Source organism: Meles meles, chromosome 11 (genome assembly GCF_922984935.1).
Source record: "Meles meles chromosome 11, mMelMel3.1 paternal haplotype, whole genome shotgun sequence".
NCBI lineage: Eukaryota > Metazoa > Chordata > Mammalia > Carnivora > Mustelidae > Meles > Meles meles.
The window spans coordinates 4,839,967-4,863,486 of record NC_060076.1 but is presented as its reverse complement, the minus strand read 5'-3'; the positions used below and the strand labels follow the sequence as shown (position 1 = coordinate 4,863,486).

Below are 23,520 nucleotides of genomic sequence, written 5' to 3'. Positions count from 1 at the left end.
GGGGGGGCGCGGGAAGAAAGGCATTTCCTGCCCAGGGAGCCCAGAATGGACGGAGCCAAAGGCACACGGGCTTCTTAGTAGTCCATAATTATTGAGCACCAAACGTATGCTCCATAGCAACACGCCAGGACGGAGGGTGTGCAGTGGTAAGGGTTTGGGCTCCAGGGCCAGGATTCAAACTGACCACAGAGTCTGATCGACTCTGCCTCTCCCCAGATGCGTGGCCTTGAGCAGCTTCTCGACTTCTGCTGTCCGTTTCCTCCTCTGTGAAGTGGGGACCCTAAGAACACGCGGGTTGTTCGCACTTGGAAACCAAGCAGAACAGCGTGTTTTCACCGTGTCAGCTAAGAGGCAGCGACTTGGAGAATCCCCACTTTCCATACAAGGTAAAGGGGGCTCAGAGGGGCTCAGCGTCTTACCCGACTCATGCAAGTTGCCTTGACTCCATGTCCACCTCCCACCTCCCGTCCTTTCATAAGAAAGTTCTCATTAGAAGAAAGTGTTTCCTACGAGGGTGCTAATTCCACGCCACCCCCTTTCGTCAGCCTCTGGCCGAGGGCAGGGCACCGAGCCATGTTCTAGACTGACACTGTCCTACGGCTGTTTCTCCGTGTGAAGACAGGCTTGCAGCCCCGTGGCCAACTGAACACTAACTCCCCCTTGTCACGTGGGTTTCTCCTGTTTGCCAAAAGTCCAAGCTGCCCCCAAGTCCGGCCTCCACCTCAAGCCCGCCATCCCTCCTCCACCCGGGGCACCAGCCAGGGGCACTCTTGGCAGGGACTTGAGGTCTCCGGGCCGTGGAAGGCAGCGGATGCGTGAACAAAGCAACCCTCCCTCCAAGTACGCTCGCTCCCGTGGCCAGAACACAGGGCCACCAACCCCCCAACACGCGCCACCACTTCAGAAACGCCTTAGAAACATCCAGATCCTAGCCAGGCCTACTTTAAAATTACATTTTATTTCTCTTTGCGAATATTTGTTGTTTCTTTTTTAAAAAGGTTTGACATGTTCTTCAAGAGTCTCATGCCTCCTGGTAAGTGCATTGGTTTGTTTTCACAGTACTCTCCACGACCACAGATGGTCCTTATTGCTGGAGGAGTGTGTCCACGCCAGGGGAGGGGGACACCAGAGGGATTGGGGACCCAGGGGAAAAGCCTGGGGTCTGTGCTCCTGACAGGGAGGAGGCCCAGGGACCAGACCCAAGGTCCTTCGCCGGACCTGTGGCCTCTCCAGAGTCTTTCCAGCCCTGTCTTCAGAAAGGCCAGGAAGGACAGAGAGGGGTGCAGGAGGGGTGGGGTGAGCCAAGGAGTGAGGCGAGCCGGGGCCCAGGCATGCGGTAGGCCCAGGGAGGCAGCCAGAACAGCCTTGCCCCCTCCCCGTGGGCACAGCACTGGTCCCGGGCAGGAGAGCTTACTCACACGCAGCAGGTGCGTCTCGGCGGGGACTCTGCCCCGGACAGCTCAGGACCACTCCCCACTGTCCTCTCCTGCTCCCACTCCTCGCACAGTGAGAATCCCTTCGTGACGACCCAGGCCAGCACCTGAACCCCAGCCTCCTGACCCCTCGCCCAGGGCCCTTCCTCCTTTTTTTAGTGCAAGAAAGACCTGAGTGCAGGGAAGGGCCTCTCCCTTAGGAGGCCAGGTCCTGTCCACGGCAGCGGGACGCCGTCAGCCTGGCCCCCTCCTGGCCCTTCCCCAGAGGTAGAGCTGGGACCCGTCGTCCCCCACTCGAGGCTGCGGCCTCTCTGGGTGACAGGGTCTCCGTACACACCAAGGGGAACAGGCAGTTTCCAGGGGCAAGGTCCTGGGCCTGACAAAGGGGTTCCCCAAGCAGCACGCTGGCCCCGCAGGCATGTTTGGGGTCCAGTTGTCCCAAGATAGCTGCGGGCCTGCCGTCAGGAGCGGGGCGTGGGAGACACCCGGGACACTGAGCACCCCCGGGGTAAGTACAAGAGCAAGGTGCCCCACAGCCCCCCACGCTGTCCCCGGGACGCCTAACAAGCGGCTCATCTGCAGCAGAAATGAATCGTTTTTCTTTTCTGACGGTTTTTCTGTGCTTGGGCCGCACCAGTTTGAGTGCAGAGCCGGGCGCAGCGGCTTGAGGAAGGGGGCTTCTGTGGGGTGTCCCCTGCAGCTCCTACAAGCAGCCTTCAAGGCAGACATTACCAAGAAAGCTTGGGGTCGCTCAGGACCATCCTCGGACCCTGGAGGGCCCTGGACCCGAGGGATGGTGGCCCTCCAGACTGGCCACACTGTCCCGACCAGCCTCCAGAGCGGCCCCAATGCCTGTCAACCATGGCCCCATGTCACCCCCGCCAGCCTGAGGCCCTGGTTTTCTTCCTTGAGGATAAGAGCAGGGGGCATCCACCTGATGGCCTCCCCAGCCTCCCCAGAAGCAGGACCACCTTCCTCGGGTGCCGCCCCCGGCAGCTTCCCCCCCACCTCCCACACTGGCACAGCCACAGCCCACCCGCAGCTTCTCCCAAAGCGCCTGGGAGGGGGACCCCTGAGAAGGAGCCAGGAGGGAAGCTGCCTCTCTTACCTTCGAACTAAATCTGGCTCAAGGTGGCTGGTCCTCCAGGCGTCTGGGGCCAGCGTGGACAGAAAAGGAAAAGCCACACAACACTTAGATGTGCCTGAGGAGCTATCGGTGGCTGGGCGCTGAGATGGCAGAACCCCGGGGCTCAACCCTCCCTCTCTCCTCCCAGATCGGCCCCAGGAAGGTTAAGGCTGCGGGAAGAGAGGAGGGGAGCCGCCCCAGCAGACACCGCCCGCGGGAGCGCACAGGTACTTCTCCCAGGGATGGGGAAGGGGCTTGCCCCCCGGGCCTGAGAGAAGGGGCTCCTTAGTGGTCGGTCTGGTTTCTGGTTGTGTTTCTGCTGAAACGAAAGAATGCGCAGCTGGTTCGAGGTCTACGTCTGTCCCCCGCCCCTCTCTCAAGGCCGCCCGGAGGAGGGCCCAGGTGGCTCTCTCTCCTCCCTGCCCGGCCCCCTCCCTCACCTCTCGCAGAGGATGAGCCGTCAGTAGAAGAGAGATCCTGCTTTCTTTGTCTGTTCTGGGCTTTTTCCTTTAAATTCAGCTTAAGGCAAAAGTTTGGCAAAGCGAGTCTACGTAAGGCCGCGTGAGGGAGGACGACGAGGGGAGCTGCCGTGGGGGCCGCCACTCACAAACCAGCAGCAGCTGCCAGTCAGGGTCATGACCAGCTCCGCCTCCTCCTGCCCCTGAACCTCGTGAAAGAGGTGTTTGAAAAAGAAGAAGAAGAAAAAAAAGAAGAAGAACTGAAAAAGCAGTTGTTTTGGGAGTCTCGCAAGTGAATGACTGAAATTGCCAGGAAAGGAGACCCAAGGTGAAGGGGGCGCGCGGGATTGGGTGTCCCAGCCGGGCTTCCCCCTCCCCGAAAGGAAGCAGGGGCCAGGAGGGCTGGGGGAGCCGTGCTGGGGCATTTGCACAGTGAGACCCGCCCGCTCCAGAAGGTAGAGTGGTTGCATTGTGCTGAATGACTGCACAGTCCGTGTGGGTGTGCTCGGAGCGGGGTTATTATTCGCGTCTCGCCTCGCAGGGCACCCGGGCTGTTAGCGGTGCTTGGGCGGGATCACCACCAGCGGCTGCCCGTACTTGGGCCGCCACATGAGGACCTGAGCGTCGTTGGCATTGGGCTTGACCAGGGCGCTGGGCGGTATTGGCTCGTTCTTGCTCAGGATTTTGGGCTGGTCCTGGGCGATGGGCTCCCGCAGCCTGGCGCGCTGGCCCAGGGGCCGGTTGGGGTTGACCTCGATGCTTAGCTGCATGCGCCAGTGCAGCGTCTGAAGGATAATCATGTCGTCCGTCGCGGTGTTGGTGGCCACCAGCCACGTGGTGAAGCTCTGGTCCCGGTAGATGTTGGTCAGCTTGGCCACGTTGCTCTCACTGACAGGCACGGCCCACGTGACGCTGGGATAGAAGTTGTCGTTCATGCTGATGATGAACTTGGAGTCTCTCTTGGTGGGGCCCACAATGGTGCACGTCTCCGTGGTGTTGCCGTACCAGGGGTAGTTCACCCCGTCTGAGTCACTGATGGCCTCGATCTTGCCCTCCTGGAGGTCCGGCAGCTCCCAGCTGGACCTGAGGACAGGAAGGCCGGTTCACTCAATCAGCCACGCACGAGGCTGCGTCCCCCTGCCCCCCGGGGTGGGGGCGCAGGGACAGGCGAAACACAGACATCCACCGTCAACGTCTGGGCTCCCCCAGACGCAGCCCCCTTCAAAGCCACATCCTGTTCTCTTGCGTCCCCCCCAGTCAGTCATCGTACTGTTGCTATAACACCCCTCGGACAGACGAGGACACCAGCCTGTCTCCCGTGTGGCTGGGGGCACAGCGGCACCCAGGGAGCCCCCACCTTGGACACTCATCAACAATCATGTCCATCCCGCCAGACAGATAAAGACAGCGAAGCCGGGGCCAGGGGGCTTTTTCCCCGGCAGTGGGGTCTGGGATCCAGGCAGCCTGACTTCAGCCAGTTCCGTTTCCACCTGAGCACCCGTAATACCGAAGCTCAGGACCCTCTGCCCCCAGAATTCTGCACAACGGGGTAAGCCAGCAGCGCCCCCCAGGATACGGTACTTTACAAAATGCACTCCTGTTCACAGCAGCGTCATTCGCTGTGGCCAGAAGATGAAAGAAACCTGCATGTCGCTGGGCAGGAGAATCGATAAACAAAATGGGGTCCCATCCACACAGTGGAATATTACTCGGCCCTAAAAAGGAAGCAAATGTTGCAATATACTACAGTAGGGATAAACCCTGAAGACACCATGCTGGGTAAACTGAGTCAGACACAAACCGATAAATACCATATGATTCCACGTGGAGGAGGTCCCTAGTGTGGTCAAATTCATAGAAACAGAAAGCAGAACAGCGATTGCCGGGGGGAGGGGTGGGGAGTCAGCGTTTCACGGGTGCAGTGTTCCAGGCAGAGAAGATGGAAAAGTTCTGGAAACAGATGCACCACCATGTGGATGTGCTTAATGCCACCGAACTCAAAAATGGGGGAAATGGCCAGTTTCGTTAGGTATAGCTTATCTTTATGAAAAGATGCCCTCCTCTCCCCAAACGTATCATTTAATGCGAGCAGTTAGCAAATTTGGGGCCACTCTGGGAGGCATGAACAGGAATGCAATGTTGCTCATTTTCCTGTTTATTTCCCGTCTGTTTTGTGTTTATTCCATTGAAAAAGTCACAAATTAGGGTAATACCTGCCTACTAGGCCACCTCCTGCCTGGGGCCCTGAGCTCATCAAAGTCCCAGGGAACTAGGGCAACAGCTCAGACGACCTCCCATTTCTGAAGTCCCCATCAGTCCCCAAGAGCCACCAGGCCACAGCAGCCACGGGTGGGTGGGAGCAGGCATGGGGCTACCAGCTCCCCTCTTAGCTGGGTGCTGTGGGCCAGAGGAGGAGTTTGCGCTCCCTGTCCTGGATTTCTCAGAAGCCCGTGCCTTTGCTCCACCTGTGCTCAGGTGCCCGGAAGGCACCCATTCTGTCCTCTCGTGGTGGCTATAGCGGCTTGCAAGAGGTTTTTTTTCAAAGGTAGAAAATAGGGCAGCTGCTTGGCTCAGACAGGATAGCATCTGACTCTTGACCTCAGCTTAGGTCTTGATCTCAGGGTCCTAAGTTCAAGCCTCAAGTGGGCTCTCTGTGGGGCCTACTTAATAATAATCATCGTAATCGTAATCGTAATCATAATTAAAAAGGAGGAGGCAAATTTGCAAAAGGAACTTTGCTCTTCCACGGCCCCTTTCACTGCCTAAGAGCTGGCTTGTTTTGAGGGAGGGGGACTCGGCACCTGAACGGCCCCCCCTCCCACCCCCAGATGCCCGCCTTGGCTCAGTCACAGGCAGGTGACTGTCCTCATGAGCTGTCAGACAGCCGCGTCTCATGTGGGCTCTTACTCAGAACCGAGTCCTGGGGCATCTGCCTTCAAATCATCACAGGCAGCACGGACTGCCTCTGCTCCCCGGGGGCCCGGTCCCCACCCCTCCCCCTCGTCAGGAGGTGGAAGGGAACTCAGCAAGGCACACAACTTCTGGGAGACGCAGACCAGCCTGGATCCAGCCTCAGTCCAGCCACGAGCTCTGATTGTTACAAATCTCCGGTCCTCCGTTTTCCCATCAGTCAACGGTGGATAACCCACCCACCTTGCAGGATTTTTTTGATTACTAAGCGAGTCACTCTACAGGGCAGTCCATGGAAGCTCCTGGGAGCCGTGTGCGGGAGGCGTTTAGCCGTGTGCGCCGGCCCTGCCTGACCTGAAGCTCTTTGACCCCAGTTATAGTCTGGGGACGATACATACACTCTCCGAAGGGAATGAGCTCCTTGCTCCTTGCAGTCACCATCTCCTCTGAGATTCCGTTTGCTCTGGAATGACCTCGGACTTCAAGGCAGACCCTCAGCTCTTTGCTCCACGGCATGGAGGGGCAGGCTGGGACCCCAGCCCTGCACACGCTGAACCTCCTCCTTTCTGCACAGCAGAGATGCTGTAGGGAGGCCACTGCAAGGGGCAAGCCAGCCTCCCAGGACCGCTCATGCACACAAGTGCCCAGCCAATGGGTCGATTGGGAGTAGAAGCATTTCGTGGGTAAGTGTAGTCGCGCCTGTGTCCACGTTCGCACACGAGCAGAAGACACTGGTCTCCCTTGTGTCTACCCTCTTGATCAGTTCACTGGCTTCTGCTGGTCTTCAGGGCATGACCAGCCAGAGAACTTGTGGGACCCAGTACAAGCAAAAACTCAAGATTACCTGTCCAAAAATGAAGAATTTCAACATGGCATCAGCAGAGCACTGAACCATGCGCGGGGCACTCCAGATCATGGGCCCAGGGCGACCATGCCGTCCGCACACCCAGGAAACCGCCCTGCTGCCACCTGTCACACTCCTGCCTTCGTCCGCGTAAGTGTGTGAACCCAAAGGACAGCAGCCTAGTCCAGGCTTGAAGCTGGACTTTGGAACCCTCTGGGATCCCCTCGCATCACGTTTGAATCAGACTCCTCAGCTTCCCTCAAGCACCTTTTCCTGCAGCAGTCCCCATCTGTCAATCCACTCACCGGATGTTTGCAGAGCACCCATCATCAGTGTTTGCAGAGCACCTGCCACTGGAGGGCCCTGCACCCTCTGGCCACCTGGCGCTATCCTTGACTCTCCCTCTCCCCTCTGGACGTCCCCCTTCCCTTTGCCTTCACACTGGCCAGGACCTCTGCCTAGGTCTCCCAGCCTCTACTCCTGCCTCCGACAATATTCCCCAGAAGCCTAAGTGATCTTCTAAAAACATAAATCTGCTCACACCATCCCTGCCTGCAACCCTGATAAACCTGCCATGACTCCTCATGGCCCTTAAAACCAATGTAGTCAAAGCTCAGGACCCCTCCCAGTGGAGTGCACGCACATCCACGCGCTCCCCAGGCTCCAGACTCCCCCAGCCGCTCCTGCCTGTGCGCTGTCTCACCTAGAGCAGGTGCCCCTGAAACAGCCCCTCCCAGCACAGGCCACCACCACAGTGAGGCCGGCGACAGTGGTCATGTTCCCCACGCCCGTCCCCCGTGTATACACGTCAATGCAGTGCTTCTCCTCAACTACCCTGGTGCCAAGACCGGGGGCACCTTTGATGGAAGAGGCTTGGAGACAGGAGACCCTTCGCTCAAGGTGACGCAACCACAGGGCCACCGGGCTGGGACCCACAGCTGCAGTGAGCTGGTCCCCAGCAGATGCCAACAGACCCTCACTCAACACGCGCACAGGCACACACACACGTGCACACGCACAGAGGCTTGCCCGGTGCACACACGCACACACGCACGCACGCAGGCGCATACACACACGAGCTCTGAGCACCACGACTGCCGGAGAATGTGAGTCTGACGGGTCACAGAAAGGCCTTCCCTGGGGGCTCCTGTGGGCCTCCGTCAGGCAAGCATCTGACTCTTGGATTCAGCTCAGGTCATGATCGCAGACAGACAGACAGACAGAAATCACAAGCAGGCAGAGAGAGAGAGGAGAAGCAGGCTCCCTGCTAACCCCAAGACCCCGGGATCATGACCTGAGCTGAGGGCAGAGGCTTTAACCCACTGAGTCACCCAGGCGCCCCTCAAATAAATAAATCTTTAAAAAAAAAAAAAAAAAAAAGGGCACCTGGGTGGCTCAGTGGGTTAAGCCGCTGCCTTCGGCTCAGGTCATGATCTCAGGGTCCTGGGATCAAGTCCCACATCCGGCTCTCTGCTCGGCGGGGAGCCTGCTTCCCTCTCTCTCTCTCTCTGCCTGCCCCTCTGCCTACTTGTGATCTCTCTCTCTCTCTCGCTCGCTGTCAAATAAATAAATAAATAAAATCTTTAAAAAAAAAAAAAGAAAGAAAAGCCTTCCCCAGAGGTGGTGGGGGGTTGGAAGCTGTGCTGAGGGGCAGGCATGGGGCCTGGGGAGCATCACCCAGGCCTGGCCCAGGGCAAAGGCCTCTCAGTGGAGGGTGAAGGCACCCAGGGATGCCGAGGGCAGCAGCTTGGGAGGAAAAGTGAGACCTGTGCCTTGTGTGACCTTGGAAGACAGCAGCACGCCGCTCCCCGTGGCTCTAGGAAGAGCCCTGGTCCGTGCCAGGCGGGGGCGGTGAGCCTGGGCCCGGGCTCTCTCCCCAGCACGGATGGGCCCTCATGCCCCTGGGGCTCCCCACCTCTCCCAGGGCTCCCGCCGCATTTTGAGTTCAGGACCCCAGAGCCAGACTGGACTGGCTCAGCCTCAGCCTCCGAGCAGAGTTTCCAAACTCCACGTCTCTGTTCATCTCGATCCTGTCCACGTATCTCCTATATTATTATTCACTTAAATTTTTTCCTTAAAATCCATCATTTTTTAAAAACTACATTGAGTTTTTCCTAAGAAACACACCAAAATAACATGTTGGGTAGGCTAGCTATATTTTTTTCCTGATATACATTAAAATAACTATGTTGCTTTAAATCCAAGTTATTCTTAGGCTTAACTGAGTTCACTTAAATATTATTTCACATCCCACAACTGATGTCCGGCCGACACGCGGAGAGCCTCGTTTACAAACAAGAGTTTGAGGCTTGAGGGCAAGAGGGCTGTCCGCACCAAGGCTTTCCTGCCCACGCTGGTCCCAGGGCCTCAGATGGGCCGCATGGGCTCTCAGGCCTCCTCTTCCCCTGCCGCCGGTCTACACATTTCACAGTTCTGTACCATGTGCAAAGAGTTCAAATTCTCTAAGAGTTTGCAACCGGGAGCCCGGTTTCCTGACTTCTGCCCCACGAGGACTCCCACAGGGCTGGCCCCTTCCCTCCAGGCACCCGCTCTCCAACGGAGGGTCTGGGGGGTGTCCTCCCTTCCTGCCTGCTCCTAGGGTTTCCCCCAAACAAAAACCCCACTCCTTCCGGGGTCCAGCCCCCTCTTTGTCCAGGCTATAGCCTGGGTACCCCAGAAAGGACCAACAGTGCCTGTCTAATTTGAGTTCTTAGTTACAAAACTGTGCTTTATTTTTTTTTTTTTAAGATTTTATTTATTTACTTGAGAGAGAGAGAGAGCACCAGCAGGGCAGAGGGAGAGGGAGAAGCAGACTCCCCACTGAGCAGGGCCTGACATCCGAGACCATGACCTGAGCCAAAGGCAGACGCTTGACTGGCTGAGCCACCCAGGCGCCCCAAAAGTGGTGCTTTTCTTAAAAAAAACAAAAAAAAAACGTAGAGAAGAGTATGAAGTGAGAAACCAAAGCCGCGTCTTCCATGCCTCCCCCCACCTCCCTGAGGTTACTCACCACATTACACTTGGGTAAACACCCTTCTAGACCTTTCTCTGCACAGACACGCAGCACACATCGCCACTCACAGTGTTTTCTTTTTAGCAAAACGGGGCTCCGGCCCTGCATTATTTTACAACTTCTGTAAGAAAATGCAGCACGAGGACCGTTTCCCCCGTGGCAGCGCCCCCGGCCTGGCCTCCTGAGCCGTGCCGGCCTCCCCATCTTCCATGTGGTTCGCAGACCACACTCGCCCTCCCCACCGACGGCCACCACTGCTCCTGGCGTTTTGCAGGCATTTTCAATCTCGTACCTAGATCCTTACGCCCCGATTCCTCCGTTCATCGTTTGGCAATTTTTTTTTTTTTTGGGTCAGGAGATTTTTTTTTTTGTCCGCCTACTATATGTCAGGCACCGGGCCAGGTGCTCCAAGTCTCTGCAAGACAAACTCCACGAGCAGAACTGCATGAAGGACGCGTATGTTTGAAATTGTCAGAGATCCAGCCAAACCCACCTTCCAGAAGCTGCCTACCTCGTGCCCCCTCCAACAGCGAGGGAGGCTGTCCACTTGCCACCAGCCACCCCCGCCGCCGGCCCCGACGCGGGGCATCAGCGATCAGTTTCGTTTCTACCTGGATCTGATCAGCAAACAACAAAGGATCTCCGGATTTAATTTGTTATTTCCCCGATCACTGTGGCGGCTGGGTCCCCCCTTGCACGTCTCCGGGGACAGCCAGCCGGCTCTTGTTTTCAGGACTCGGAAGGTGAGGATTGGAGCCGTCACGTGGCTAGGGCCGGTCCATGGGGAGCTCTCTTTGGGCCAGGCAGCACCCCCCCAACCGCCACTTCCTCCCACCCCAAAGCCTGGAAACAAGGACTTCCCTCTCCCACCCAAGCCGCCCTCCCCTCCGCCGGGGCCCAGCAGATGGGGGAGGCCGCCTTCCGGTCCCAGAGAGGAAGCTTCATCCTCGATTGTTCCGTGCGGGGCCCGCGGCTGCAGGAAGAGGCCACGTGGTCCCCCACTGGAGGAGAGCTAACCCCCTTGGGCAAGAGGCCTCAGGTGTCAGAGGCAGTTTCCTCACCCTAAAGCGAGGACCCCAAGAGGTCCTGGGGAGAAAAGAGAGGAAGGGGAGCCGGGGCGTCCAGCGTCCCGCTCCGCCTGAAGCCTCAGTCCCCAGTCCCTCCACCCGGGCCCGGCCCCTTCCCACCAGCCTCGGGCGGCCCTGCCGGCATGTGTCATTGCATGCTCTGGCCGGAAGCCCTCCGCGCCCCGCCTCCAGGAGGTGTCCTCACTCCCACGCTGTAAGCAGGTCCGCGAAACCCAGCCCAGAAGAGAGCACAGCTCTACGAGAGCCATCCTTCTGCGAACTCGGCCAGGGATCGCAGGATCACCAACGAACTCGCAGCAGCTCCGCCACGGACAGGGCCGCGGGTCAAGTGCGTGGAATGCACCAGGCACCGCGCTGAGCTGGTACGGCGCATCTCCTCCCAACACCCAGCGAGGGAAGGACCTTTCTCCCCATCACACAGATGGGAACAGAGAGGCTCAGAAAGGTTAAGAGACCAGCCCCAAGTTTGCAGCTGGACTAGGGTGTGGGCAGGGAGCACTGGCCGCCCAGAGAGACCCTCTGCCTTGAGCTCTCTCTCCCCCAGCCCCCAACCAGCCCTGGGCCTCAGCCACGCCCCAGCTTCCCTGGGGGCCCCAGGGGAGGGCAAGCTGGGGACAACATACAGCGTCTCCCACACAGGCTGGAAATTGTGACTTGTCACTTCGAAGGCTGTGCTGGCTGACAGCTGGCGGTTGAGGAATCGTGGAGGAGGGGGCTGTGGAGGCAGGTGTCTCCAACAGTTTGGGGGAGGTGGCTTTTAAAGCAGTGTGGGTGGGTCGAAAACCATATAGAACCCTGCGAAGCTGGCACGGAGACACGCTGCCGTCCGTAGGAGTCGGTGTTCAACTGAGGCGGCGTGCATGAGCGTTCCAATTCAAACGGTTCAAACCCGGGTGTCATTCTAAAAAGTTCTCTCCGGATTAGAGATTAATTTTAAGCAGGGATAATGTGCAGGGGTATTTGGAATTAATATTTTGGATACAAGCCCGTTTGTAAAGGGACAGAAGCCCTACCCTTAACCTTTGCCACGGGGCTGCTCTCTCCCCGGTCCACAAAGGCCCAGAGTGTGGGTTTCATTTGAAGTATTCACTTGTGAGGGTCTCATCCAGTGGTCCTCAGTCAGGGGTGACTCTGCACCCCTCCCAGGGACATCGGGCAGTGTCTACAAACAGCTTGATCGTCCCAGCGGGGGCGGAACGCTCCTGGCACCAAGTAGGCCGAGTCTAGGGATGATTCCCACGCCCCACAGTGCACAGGACGGGGGCAGCTGTGGCTCGCCCGTGTCTCTGCGCGGTCCCTCCTGACCACCCCTCGCTTTCTGCATTGTCACGGGGCTCAAAAAGACAAAAAAGCGGGCGCCTGGGTGGCTCAGTGGGTTGAGCCTCAGCCTTCGGCTCAGGTCATGATCTCAGGGTCCTGGGATGGAGTCCCGCATCGGGCTCTCTGCTTGGCGGGGAGCCTGCTCCCCCCACTCTCTGCCTGCCTCTCTGCCTACTTGTGATCTCTCTCTGTCAAATAAATAAATAAAATCTTAAAAAAAAAAAAAGATGAAAAAGCATCCTTCGGGGTTGGAAAGATCGCCCCAAAATGCTTCCGTTTGCACTGGAGAAGCAGACACCGGGCTCTCTCCAAACGAGGCCTTCTCATGTCCAGAGCGCTCGGTCAAATACGGAGCTCTGCCCACGGATCAGAGGAGCCACGCACTCCGTAATTCCACTTTTTAATACGATTTGGCCGGTGAGCCTAAGTGGGGCTGCTTCCAACTCAGCGTCACAGCCACAGAGTGGTACCTACACCTGTCCTCCCTCGGGGCCCTCAGAGCCGCCTGCGGGGACTTCTTTCCCCGTCCCCCCAACAGCTGACACACAGCACCAGGGGCCCATCCAGGGCCCAGAGGCAGGGTGGTCGGCAGTTCTGGCCCCTGGGCCCGAGCCCAGGAGGGGTTGCTGCACACAGGCTCTGCCCTCTCTCTGGGGCTGGCCCTGCCCCAGCTGGGAGTTCAGGCCCAGGGAGGATGGGTGCAGGGGACACAGGCCCCCTCCATCCTGTAAGAGGTGCCCCGGGGAGGGGGAGGAAACAAAGGGAAGCAAGTGGAGAGCAACGAAACGGCCTTCAACCTCTGAAAACGCAAATCATCCGTGACTTGCACTATTTTTAAATTTTTTAAAAGTCAGGGAGTGGGCGCTGTGTCAAAGACGGAGACCTGGGCTCAGGAGAAACTTCAGGACCAGGGGAAGTTTGCATTTCTCTGAATTCTGCAGCCTCGGCCGCGGTGCCCAGCCGGCTCAGCCCCGCAGCGGAGAGGAGGATGGTCACGGTGACAATGTCGAAGACAACAGCCCTGGGCTTGGCACAGTGCCCACTGCTCGACAAATGTCACCTCGCATGGTTCTCGCAGGAAGCCGGGGGCAAGAACTGTGACTGGCCCTGTTTGCAGACAAGGAAACCGAGGGCCAGAGTGGCTAAGATCACGCCCTGGAAAGTGCAGAGCCTGGACTCCCGCCCGGGTCGGCTCGACTGCAGCTAGGTGTGCACCGGGCGCTTCTAACCAGGAACAAGGACCGGCAGGGACAGGGAGAGTCATCTCGGGTCTCCGGCCTCAGGCCTGCCGCCAGCAATAGTGCCTGAAAGGACGCGGAGCCACCAAAGGGAGGCTTCCCGCCCTGTGCACAGCCGGGGAAGTGGAGGCCCCAGCCAGGCCTGCCTCTCCCCGCAGCACACGGAGTCTGCCTCAGCTCAGCGCCCCTGGTCCTCCCGCACGTCCTTCCTCCTGGCACTCTTATCTTTCCACGTTCCGCGAGTCCCTCTGCCTTCCCCCCCACTTCCAAGGACGAAGACAGGCTTTCCGTAAAACCCCTAGAAAAGTCTCTGTGTCTTGTCTGTGTTCCCAGATCCTTTACAAAGTCCCAGAAGACTTCCGGTTTAAGGCTTCCTAGGAGAGTCCACACCGAAGAACTAAGAATGTTTCCCTTCTTGCCATGGGAAGTCAGCCCCCTGCCTTGGTTAAGAGCCACTTTTGAGAATCGAAAGGCTTTGGGTGTAGACATCAGTTTGACGGAGGAACATGCCCCCGCCCCACACCTCTATGGGGTGATCCTGGTTCCCCCCCTTCTACCCTTTACCACCATCCTCTTGTTTCCCTTACAACTTCAGGGGCACCCCTGGAGTTGTTCAGTGGAAAAGCAACAAGATCCGGGGTCCCACCACCCTTCATCCACTCCTCACCCCCCCTAATTGTGGCGGGGGGGGGGGTTGTGCCAGGATGTCCTGAAATCAGCGAAAAGGTCCAAGCCCCAGGGAACCCCCTGCTCCGCTCCTCACTTGCAGAACGGGGAAGCAGGGTGCACGGGGTGCCAGGCTGCCCTCGGGGCCTGCCTAGCTCCCTCTGAGAGACCTCGTGCTCCGAAAGAGCTATTTTCACTGTCCTGTCTCAGGGCGGCCCTGAAAGCTGAGTTGCTTTCCTTTCTACTGGTACTCTTTCCAGAACGGGGATGACCACCTCTGCGGCCAGAGAATACAGCAGGAAAGTAGACCCAGGCTCCGCGTGTCCTGCACCAAGACATGCATTGTCCTGGGAACCTCCTGGAGACTAAGCTGGAGAGAAGCAGCCAGCGTTAGGGCCCCTCTGGAGCCTTCGGGACACTAACATGAGATGTCTACATCCAGCGGCCGTCTGCCTCGGGGAGAGAAACACGCTACTCCGTGAAGCAAACTAGGTTTCTCAAACTAGCCATCCTCTCCAACAAAACAGCGTAGGAACTGCGAACCCTTCCCCCAGGCCCTCACGCACCTCTGAAAACACTGCAGAGACAAGTTCGAGCCCAGCACAAAGCTCGATACAAAGAACCACGGAGGCATCCAAGGGCCCCATTCCCCTCCGGAGTATGGGCCACAGGTGCCTCCCAAGGAGGCCTGAGCCGGGGGGTGGGGGGCGGCAAGCCTCAGCCTTTCTCAAGGCCCCGGGGCGGGAAGGCATGTCAGATTTGCCAAAGACACACCTGGTGGAATGCGCCTCTACAAATCGGCCTCTTACAGGCAACGACACAGGAGCCCCAGGGGCCGGTGACACAGGGAGGGAAGGTCCCAGAGCCATGACCCCAACCCAAATCGACAGGCAACCCCCCGAGATCACCTGGCCAAGAGGGAGGATTCAGAGGCCACTTCCGTACCTGCCTAAAGCTTCCCCTCTGGCCCCCAGCCCCCAGCCCAGGCCCCCAAGCTCCCCAGCCTGAGCAGCGCCCCCAGCACTCGCACCGGCCGTACTCACATGCCCTGCTCCCCGTACTGGTTGTAGAACTCCATGTGGCTGCACGCCTGAATCCAGCCCACGACCCAGGTCTCCTTCTTGGGGATGGGCGGCATGACCACCTGGGCTGAGGCACGGAAGTGGGGTGTCCGGTAGCGGAGCACCACGCTGGAGGACTCGTCGATGCTGGTGGGGATGGGGTCAATCGAGGCTTTCACGTCAATCACGGTGATACCTTCCCGGAAGACTCTGGCTTTGCCCCCGATGCTCTGAATACAGCCCATGGCACACAGCACCGCTCGGATCTCCAGGGAGGGCCAGCAGTCCCAGAGGAAACTGGGCATTGAAAGGATGGAGGCGGCCCGACCCAGTGCAGACGGTGCTGCTCTCCAACCTCAAATCTCAAGACCGATATCCATAGGATAGAAAATTCACTGAGTACAGGGTCTTTGCATATCACTCTCTCGGGCCCGTTTATAAATAAGGATTTTGCTGCATTTCAAGAGCCCTGGGTTCTGTCTTCTGCTAGCAGTGGACAAAAATCACCGATATTCTTTGGGTTAAAAAAAGGAAAGTTTGGAGGCTAATGGACAATCATGTTGTTCAGACATCCAGCCCTTCCGTGCCTCACACGCGGGGAACGCAGCTCCGAGACGCTCCTGAAGTCTTGGGGCGAAGAAGGCGAAGGCCGGCAGACACATCAATGAGGAAGGCTCGTCCCCTGCGCGGTGCCGCCACCCTCGCTGCAGAAGTCCCACTTCCTGCCCTTCTGCCTTCCGCACGCGCTCGCGCGGGGCGCACGCACCGGCCGCTCGCCCAACGGGGCCGGATCAATGGAAGAACAGTTTCTGTTCGAGCGCGGAGGCCGGGGCGCCCTCGGGGGCGAGCGCCGACCCGCGGCTTCCAGGAGGCGAGCGCCGGGCTCCGGCCTCCCGCGGGGTCCCCGAGGAGCGCGGCGCGGGTCCCCGTCGGCGCCCACTCGCGGGCGCGGGCCGACGCCCCCACGCGGGCGCGCCGCTGCTGTCGCCGCCCGCCGCCGCGCGGGGCTCCGGGGCTGCGCTCCGGCCGCCGCCTGGCTCGCCGCGGCCGCGGAGGACCTGGTGGGGGGGTGGAGGAGACAGGGCGTCAAGGCCCGCCTCAAAGTTGAGCCGAACTTTGCTGCGGGGGGCGCGCGAGGCGGCGACGCGTGTGCGCGGGGCGCGGGCTGCGGAGCTGACGGCGCAGCTCTGGGCGGTCTCCCCGGAGGCGGCGCCCCCCCCCCCCGCCCTCCCCGTCAGTGGCGGCCGCACGACTGCGCGCACCAGCGAATAATCGCCGCCCGTGACATCTCCGCTGACACCCTCCCGACCCGGGGGTGGCGTGGGGTGGCGGGGGAGCGCGACCGGCCGGCACCGCAGTGGGCCGTGTGGACTTGCCGGCCCTGGCACTGCCCCCAGCGCTCGAGCCCCTTCCCCCGCCGGGTCCCTCCGGCCCCCAGGGGTCGAAGTGTCAGCCCGCAGGCCGGTGTGATCGGGCGTGCGCCCCTTCCCCGACCGGGATCCCCCGACCCCGGAGGGCGCAGTGCCCCAGCCCCGCCGCGTCGGTCGCCTCCGTCCCCTCCCTCGCCAGCCCCGAGCGGCCCTAGGACCCCGCGCGTCGGGCGCGCTCGCCGCCGCCGGGGAACTTTGGCGCGCACGCCCCCACCCGGGCGGTGCCACCGACTCACCTGCCCCTCCGGCCGCTCCGCGTGCCCCGGACGCCGCCCTCCGGACGCCCCTGACCCCCCGCCGCGGGTACGTCCCCCGGGCGTTCCCCCCTCCCCCGGGCAGTGTCCTTTGGCTCTGACTGGGGTCCGGAGCGGCCGTGGGCGCCCCCGGCCCCCGCCTCCTCTTAGCTCGGGGCTGCCGCGGGGGGGGGGGGGGGGTGGCCGGGGGCGGAGGGGTGAGGCTCGGGGCTCTCTCGCCCCCACCCCGTGCGTCCGCTTTATTTTATGATCATTGTGAGCGCGCTGTCGCCGCTCAGACCCGCCGCCGCGCCGCAGCCGCCTGGCGCGCCCCGCGCTGCCTCGCTCTGCTGCAGCATCGGAAAGGCAACCAGGTCAAACTTTGCAGAAACTCAGCCCCTGCGCCGGCCTGGCCCCGCGTCCGCCTGCAGCCGCCGGCCGGAGCGCAGCGCAGCGCACGCAGGGACCGCCGCCCGCTCGCCGGCCTCGCGGGGATGCAGGTCCGCAGGCGGCGGCGGCGGCGGCGGCGGCGGCGGGCGGGCGCCGCCTCCTCCTCGCCGCCCGCCCTGCTCTCCACCCTCGCTCCCCGCACACAGCCCGCCCTCCCCCTGCTAACCCTCTCCCCGGCTCCCCCCCCCCCCGCCGTTTCCTCCTGCAGCTTGTGGGGAGCTAAGCCTCTCCTTGCAGAAACGACATTTCCTTTCTGGCTAGCCCCAGGAATTCTGGGTAGTGTAGTTCGGCTTCTGCCGGGTCCAGGTGGGCTCCTCCGCCCTTTGAGCCCGGCAGCCTCCCTGGGGAGGAGGGTTGCAGCTCGTGGTATTTCTGGCCATGGTGGGGCCGTGGCTGGGTGGAAACAGTGCAGGGGCCCTGGGAGGCCGCAGGGCTGGGAAGCTTGGGGGAGAAGTCTGGGGGCAGGGCTCCTGGGACGGAGCCTCTTGGCACTCAGACAGGTGGTCAGGCCTGCTGGGCCCCCGGCTGAGATAAAGGGCTTCATCATTTCATATGCCCTCAGCCACCCCTGTGGAGGGGGGTCTATTACGGGTGCTTCACAGAGCGGGAATTCAGAGCTGGGAGACCCCAGAGGCTTGCCCGAGGCCCCACCCCGGCAGGTGTCCAGCTGATACCGGGACCGGGACCAAAGCCACTGAGTGCCGAGGTTGGGGGGGCGGGGAGGTTTGACCCTGGACAGCCCCGTGAACCTCTCTGAGCTGCTGCAAACCACCAGCCCCCCCCCCCCTTGCAGTTTACTCCCCCAGGGAAAGGCCAGGTGGTTTGTGACATCAGAAAACCTGGCAGCCACTTAGAGCCGCACTCTGCCCCTGCCCTGCCCCCATGACTCTGACTTCCAAAGGCACCCACAGCCGGCTGGGGAGCAGGCCCTTCTGGGCAGTGTCCTGTTAGAGCATCTTGAGTGCCCGTGAGGGCAGGAGCTGGAGAGGGAGGGTTCCGGCCCCTTTGAGGTCTCTTCTTTGAGGGATGATCAGCCGGGTAGAGGGACTGTCACATGCCAATGCCAGCTTAGGCCACAGGTACCTTATTTCTAGTCCTGCACGCTGAGACGAAGGGAGGGTGGCCCTCATGACCTGTTTCCCGCTATAGAGGAGAAGCCCAGACAGCACAGGTCTCCCAAAGACCCCGTGTAAATGTCCAGTTCCGCGAAGAAGACTTCCCTGGCCTCGTCACCCAAGGTGGCCTCTCCCTGCTGTGACGTCATGGCTCCCCCAAAGCATTCTGCTCCTCTGGAACTCACCAGGTCCTGCGACACCTCCTTTGCCTTCGGATAACTCTTACACTATTTGGTTTCTATGTAGGTAAGATGTTAACTTGTGGGGATGTCTGTCTCATCTCCCAACCCCATCACCCCCAGTGCCTGGAACAGAGCAGCCCCCACTGGCCAGGGTGTTCCCTGAAGTCGCAGATGCCATCCTGGCGACAAGGACATGGGTGTTTGCTCTGTGAACTCGCGCCAGGTTGCACATTTTCTTCATTTGATGCGAAAAGGACAGAGGCCAGAGCCTTAACTTTGTCACTAAACAGCCACACCCCTAGAGATGGTGCTGCCTGAGTGATCCCTGACCCCTGAAGCTGGGCTGTACAGACAGAGACCCAGGGATCTGGGGACAGGAGCTTTGCAGAGTCTGGATCCCCAGCCACATTTGGCCAAGTCCAAAGCCCACTCAGTTCCTTCCTCTAGGGACGCTGCCCTTGCTAGCTGCGGCCAGCCCCTCTGAATGGGATGGAACTGACCCCTAGTAACCCCTGTCCCTAGTGAGTCCCACTGGAAAAGGTGCTCCGGCGCCCCCAGGGTGAGGACTCTTGCAAAACAGAAGCCCCCTTCCCCTTAACCTCAGCCCCGTAGACGCCTCCCTGCACGTCATACCCCGTGTAGTACCTTGTCCTGGGCTTGCTGAAGGCCAGTTTTGTGGGCAGAGGGCTACGGCGGTGTCCGTGGGCCTGGTCTCCGGGCTCTGAGCTGAAGAGTGCTCCCCACAGGCTAGCCCTGACAGAGAGAGGGTCTCCGCAGCCTGGGCTCTCGCACGCACCCTGTCCCAGTCCTGCTGGGCCTTTCAAGGTTCTGGCTGCTTCCCCAGCTCTTGGGCCCTGTTGGCCCTTCTGCCTCCCAGCTCAGTCTTCCTCCCACTCAGCATTTTCTGGAGCTCTGTGGGTGTCGGGCACAGGCCCGCAGCTGCCTCAGCATCTGTGGAAGGCCCAGGGCCCGTCCACACGTGTATGAAGTGCAGAAGGGGACATCCTGGCGGTAACACGCCCAGCACGGTGGGGACACTCAGTGCCCCCCGCCGACCTTTCCCCCTCCCCCAGATCTCAGTCTCCCTAGAACCCTCAGGAAAGTCACTAATGAATGAGAAAGAGGAGAGACTGGACAGCCCCGACCCCAGCCAGGAGATGAACTCCCCAGTCTGGTAACTTGGGGACTCAAAGTATGGTCAGTGGGAGGACAGGTTCCCTCCATTCTGGGCACAATGGCCTGGAGAGGTCACGGAGAACCAGCCGTACCACAGAGCCGGGATCAGAAGCACACGGCCCAGCCCAGCCCATCTTCACATGCAGCTCAAACAAGCTGAGAGTCCTTCGAGGTCTGCGGAAAGAGCCGGAGGCAGCTTCTCCTCACCGAGCATCCCTGGAAGCCGTCGTACAGTTCCCCTCCAGACCCTCCGCGGGCCTGCTGGCTTCTGTCACCGTGCCATTCTGTAGCCAAGACAGTGAAGCCCGGGGAGGGTTGGGGGTGTGGGTTGCCCTCAGCAGCCCGGCTCTAAGACCCGGAGGCTGGCGATTCAAGGGAACAGAAGCTCTCCCTGGCGGCCCTATAGTTGTCAGGACTTCGTTTTCATGGCCATCGGAGCTGTTCTCCAGGCTCCCTCTCCCTCATCAGCCAACCTGCACCTCAAGGCCAACGCTGGTCCTTCAAGAGACCTTGGCCTCCAAGGGTGTGGTCATCATGGGACTAGAAATGCATTTCCCAGGAAGGAAAAGCCCTTGTTCTGCAGATGGAAATGTTAATGCTGGAATTCTGTTGCCCTGGGAAACAGGGTTCTCTCCTTAACTGTTTGGGACCAGACTGGAAGCCAGTGGTAAGTCTTGGAATGCCCACCCAGGAAACAGCGGGCGGGGCTGAAAGCCAGGCAAATGGCTGGAGGCGGGGCATCGGGAAGCCAGGAGGTGGAGCCCACTGCAGGGCTCACCTGACATCATTGATGCGCCCCATCTCTGCGGGGAGCAGGAATGGGATCTCAGAGAGGGCTGGTCCACGGCCTCCCCTACAGATGGGGAACACAGGCCCGGCGAGGCCATCCAGAGAGGGCCCCCGCGTTAGAACCTAGGGCCTTCTCCACGAAGAGTCAGTGGCGTGGGATGGGAAACGTCTGGGAGGCATAAGACCAACTGCTTCAGGGGGGCTGCAGGTCTGGAAGCGAAGGCCTTTCTGGCCACAAGTTCAGAACCTCATATTGCTTCTAGGGTACGTCAGGCTCGGGGCTTCTCAGCGGGACCCTCCGCCAGCCGCACATGCCTGCCTTCGCCAGTATCGACTGGACACTTGCGCTCTGCTGTGCGTTCAGGGGTTGCTGGGGACACAGGCAGGGCCAGGACAGACGGCGGGCGTGGTCCCCACGGCACTTACGTCCCATGGGTCAGAGAGATGCCAGGGTAAATCCAGGAATGATGGATGGAGGTATGAATTAACATGAATAATACATAAATACAAATTCATACTCGAAACGTCTACGAGTAAGTATCGATCGCTGAAAGTCAGATATACAGAGTGAGTTGTTTTGATTTGTCGTCTATGAGTAAGTATCGATCGCTGAAAGTCAGATACACAGAGTGAGTTGTTTTGATTTGTGGGTGTCCGGTGTTGAGCTTGGGGCAGGGAGGGTGAGGAAAGCACCTCCAGGAGGGGGAAAGGAGGGGTGCGGTGGTGTGTGTCGTAAGCGTAGTAGAGAAGGTGAGAGTGTGAGTGCACGTGGGAGCGTGTGATGGTGTGGGTGTGTGTATGTGGGAGGGTAGGTGTGACCGTTGTGTGTGTGTGATGGACATAGTGGCGTGTGGCGTGGGTGTGGAGCAAGCCTGTATTGATCACGTATGACAGTGTGTGCGTCTTGTGTGTGAGGGTGTGTCTATATGAGCGTGTGGGTGTCTGAGCGTGCTGGTCGGCATGTGTGTCCCTGGGCCTGCGCACGCGTGTGTGAGCTTGTGTCTTGTGTCATCTGTCCCCCAGGGTGTGCGGATGCGTGTGTGTGCGGGTGAGTGGAGCTGAGCACATTCTGGAATGTGAGTGTGTGTCAGAGTGCGTGTGTGTGCAGGCAGGCTGTGGAATGTTCTTTCCGGGCGGGGGGCGGTAACCTGCGGGATGGAGATTCCACTGGCCGCAGGGAGGTCACCGGAGACTGGCCGGGGCTGCTGCTCCCAGCCTGGCTCCCGAGGAGGCTGTCCTCTGGGGGTCCCGGGTAGGGACTCTCCCCGCCGCCGCTCTGGTCCCGCCTCCCCAGCGGAGCCTTCAGAGCCACAGTTCTGGCAGCAAAAGTCCTGCGCTCCCGCACAACCGTCGCGCCAGCTGGAGAGCGGCGGCTCCTCCGCGCCCCAAGGTCAGGGAGCGGCGGGAGCGCGCACAGACCCCGGCCCCGCACCCGGCGGCGCGCCGTCGCGCCCCACGGCCTCTGCGGGACTGGGGGTCCCGGGTGCGGGTGCCGTTCCGCGGGTCCCCGCGCCCCCTGCCCCGCCGCCCGGAGGCGCCCGGAGGCGTCGGCGGCGGGCGGGGTGCGGCCGGGATCGGTGCGGCACTGGGAGTTCTCCAAGGTGCTAAAATAAACCCGCGAAGGATCAGGTTTCCGACCGAAATAACCCGGGACCGGCCTTGGAAACGCGAACTGCGAAAGCGATCCGGGCGGGAGCGCCGGGGTGGAGAGGCGGTGGTGAAAAGCGCTGTTCCAGGGCTCCCTCCCCCTCCTGGCAAGGGCCCCGCCGCTGCCCCTCCCTCCTCTCCCCTCCCTCCTCTCCCCTCCCTCCTCTCCCCTCCAGCTGTGCGACTCCCTGAGAGGGCGGGGAGCTTCTCCCCCTAGTCCCTTCTCCCCTTCCCTTCTGGGGTCCTCACCCCAAATAACCCGCCTCCTTTGGTCATCCGTCTTTGATGATGAGGCTTGTGGTAGATTAGAGTCCAACCTGCGGAAACGCGGAATCATGGCCTCCTACGGAGCGCCAGGCCTGTCTGGGCCCCCTGGGCACATACCTGACCATGTAGAGGACAGTCCCTGCCCCCGGGGCTGACTCTGCTCGGAGAACAGGAGCCCTAAACACACAGAGAGGAAGTGTTAGGGCCAAGGGCAGAGGAGAAGAGCAGAGGAGGGTAAGGGGTCCCGGGCTGCCCTCTGGCTGACTTGATGACCCAGACGGAACCCCTTCACCTCTGAGTTTTGATGTCCCCATTTGGGTGAGGATGACTCAAAGCCCGTCAAGTTTCCGTGACAGTTCAGGGACACACACTTGGCTGCGAGCAGGCACAGGGCAAGTATGAGGTGCCAGCTAATGGTAGCCACGCTCCGTAGTCGTAAACAGTAGTAGAGCGAGCTCTCAAACATTTCAAGACAACAGGCCGCAGGGGTCGAGGCCCCACAGCCCGAGTCTGAGTCCTGCAGGGCCCCTTCCCCGCTGTAGGCCCCGGCAAGTCTCGTGGGCCTCTCAGCACAGGACAGGGCTAGGACAGGAAGGTTGTGTGCACCACGGGCCGGGTAGGGTAGTGGCTCCGGGCAGGCCAGGTGGTCTGCAGGCTTGGGCACCTCCGCGGGTCAGTTTTGCACTTCCTACTGGTCCTTGCCTGAGGCCTGGTGCCCAGCAGTCCTCCGGAAGGGTTCCAGGAGTAGGCGAGTGAATCAGTGAGTGCCAAGCGGTCGGGGAATGGAGAAGCTGGGGGACCCCTGGCCGGAAGGAGAGCCTGCGGCCTTGGAGTTGCAGGGAGCAGCCATCCCTGACCTTGACCGGCTCTGTGGCCTCACAGCAGAGGCCACCGCCCTAGGCTGCCCTTCCTCATCTCTAACATGGGAAGAGGGTGCTTGGACTTGGCCCTGTGGCCCTGTAGATGCCTGGAAGCATCTATCGTCCGTGTTTTCCCAGGTCTGGGCACCGCAGGACGTCGCTCAGGCCGACCTATCAGACCCACATGGATGCAGCTGAGCCCGTGGTGGTCCTT

General features: G+C 60.4%; 1 protein-coding gene across 2 annotated transcripts; it reads right to left on the bottom strand.

The window, feature by feature from the left end:
* Nucleotides 1-945: 945 nt before the first annotated feature.
* FAM78A (family with sequence similarity 78 member A) lies at nucleotides 946-16,147 on the bottom strand. Of its 2 annotated transcripts, XR_006820839.1 has the most exons (3): nucleotides 15,140-16,147; nucleotides 3,000-4,100; nucleotides 946-2,875 (listed from the first exon to the last, which is right to left on the bottom strand). XR_006820839.1 is itself a non-coding variant. In XM_046023265.1 (2 exons), the coding sequence occupies exons 1-2, from the start codon at nucleotides 15,460-15,462 to the stop codon at nucleotides 3,572-3,574; spliced, it is 852 nt and encodes a 283-aa protein (XP_045879221.1). In that variant the 5' UTR covers nucleotides 15,463-16,147; the 3' UTR covers nucleotides 947-3,571. The 2 variants fall into 2 exon arrangements, 1 of the variants encoding a protein (XP_045879221.1); XM_046023265.1 differs by having other exon boundaries at nucleotides 947-4,100.
* Between the last annotated feature and the right edge of the window lie 7,373 nt (nucleotides 16,148-23,520).

Excerpts from the sequence above, each read along its gene's own strand:
- FAM78A (XM_046023265.1), bottom strand. The coding sequence starts at position 15,462 with ATGCCCAGTTTCCTCTGGGACTGCTGGCCCTCCCTGGAGATCCGAGCG. Across the intron at positions 4,101-15,139 it reads CAGTACGGGGAGCAGGGCAT|GTCCAGCTGGGAGCTGCCGG; the intron begins GTGAGTACGGCC and ends TCCTGTCCTCAG.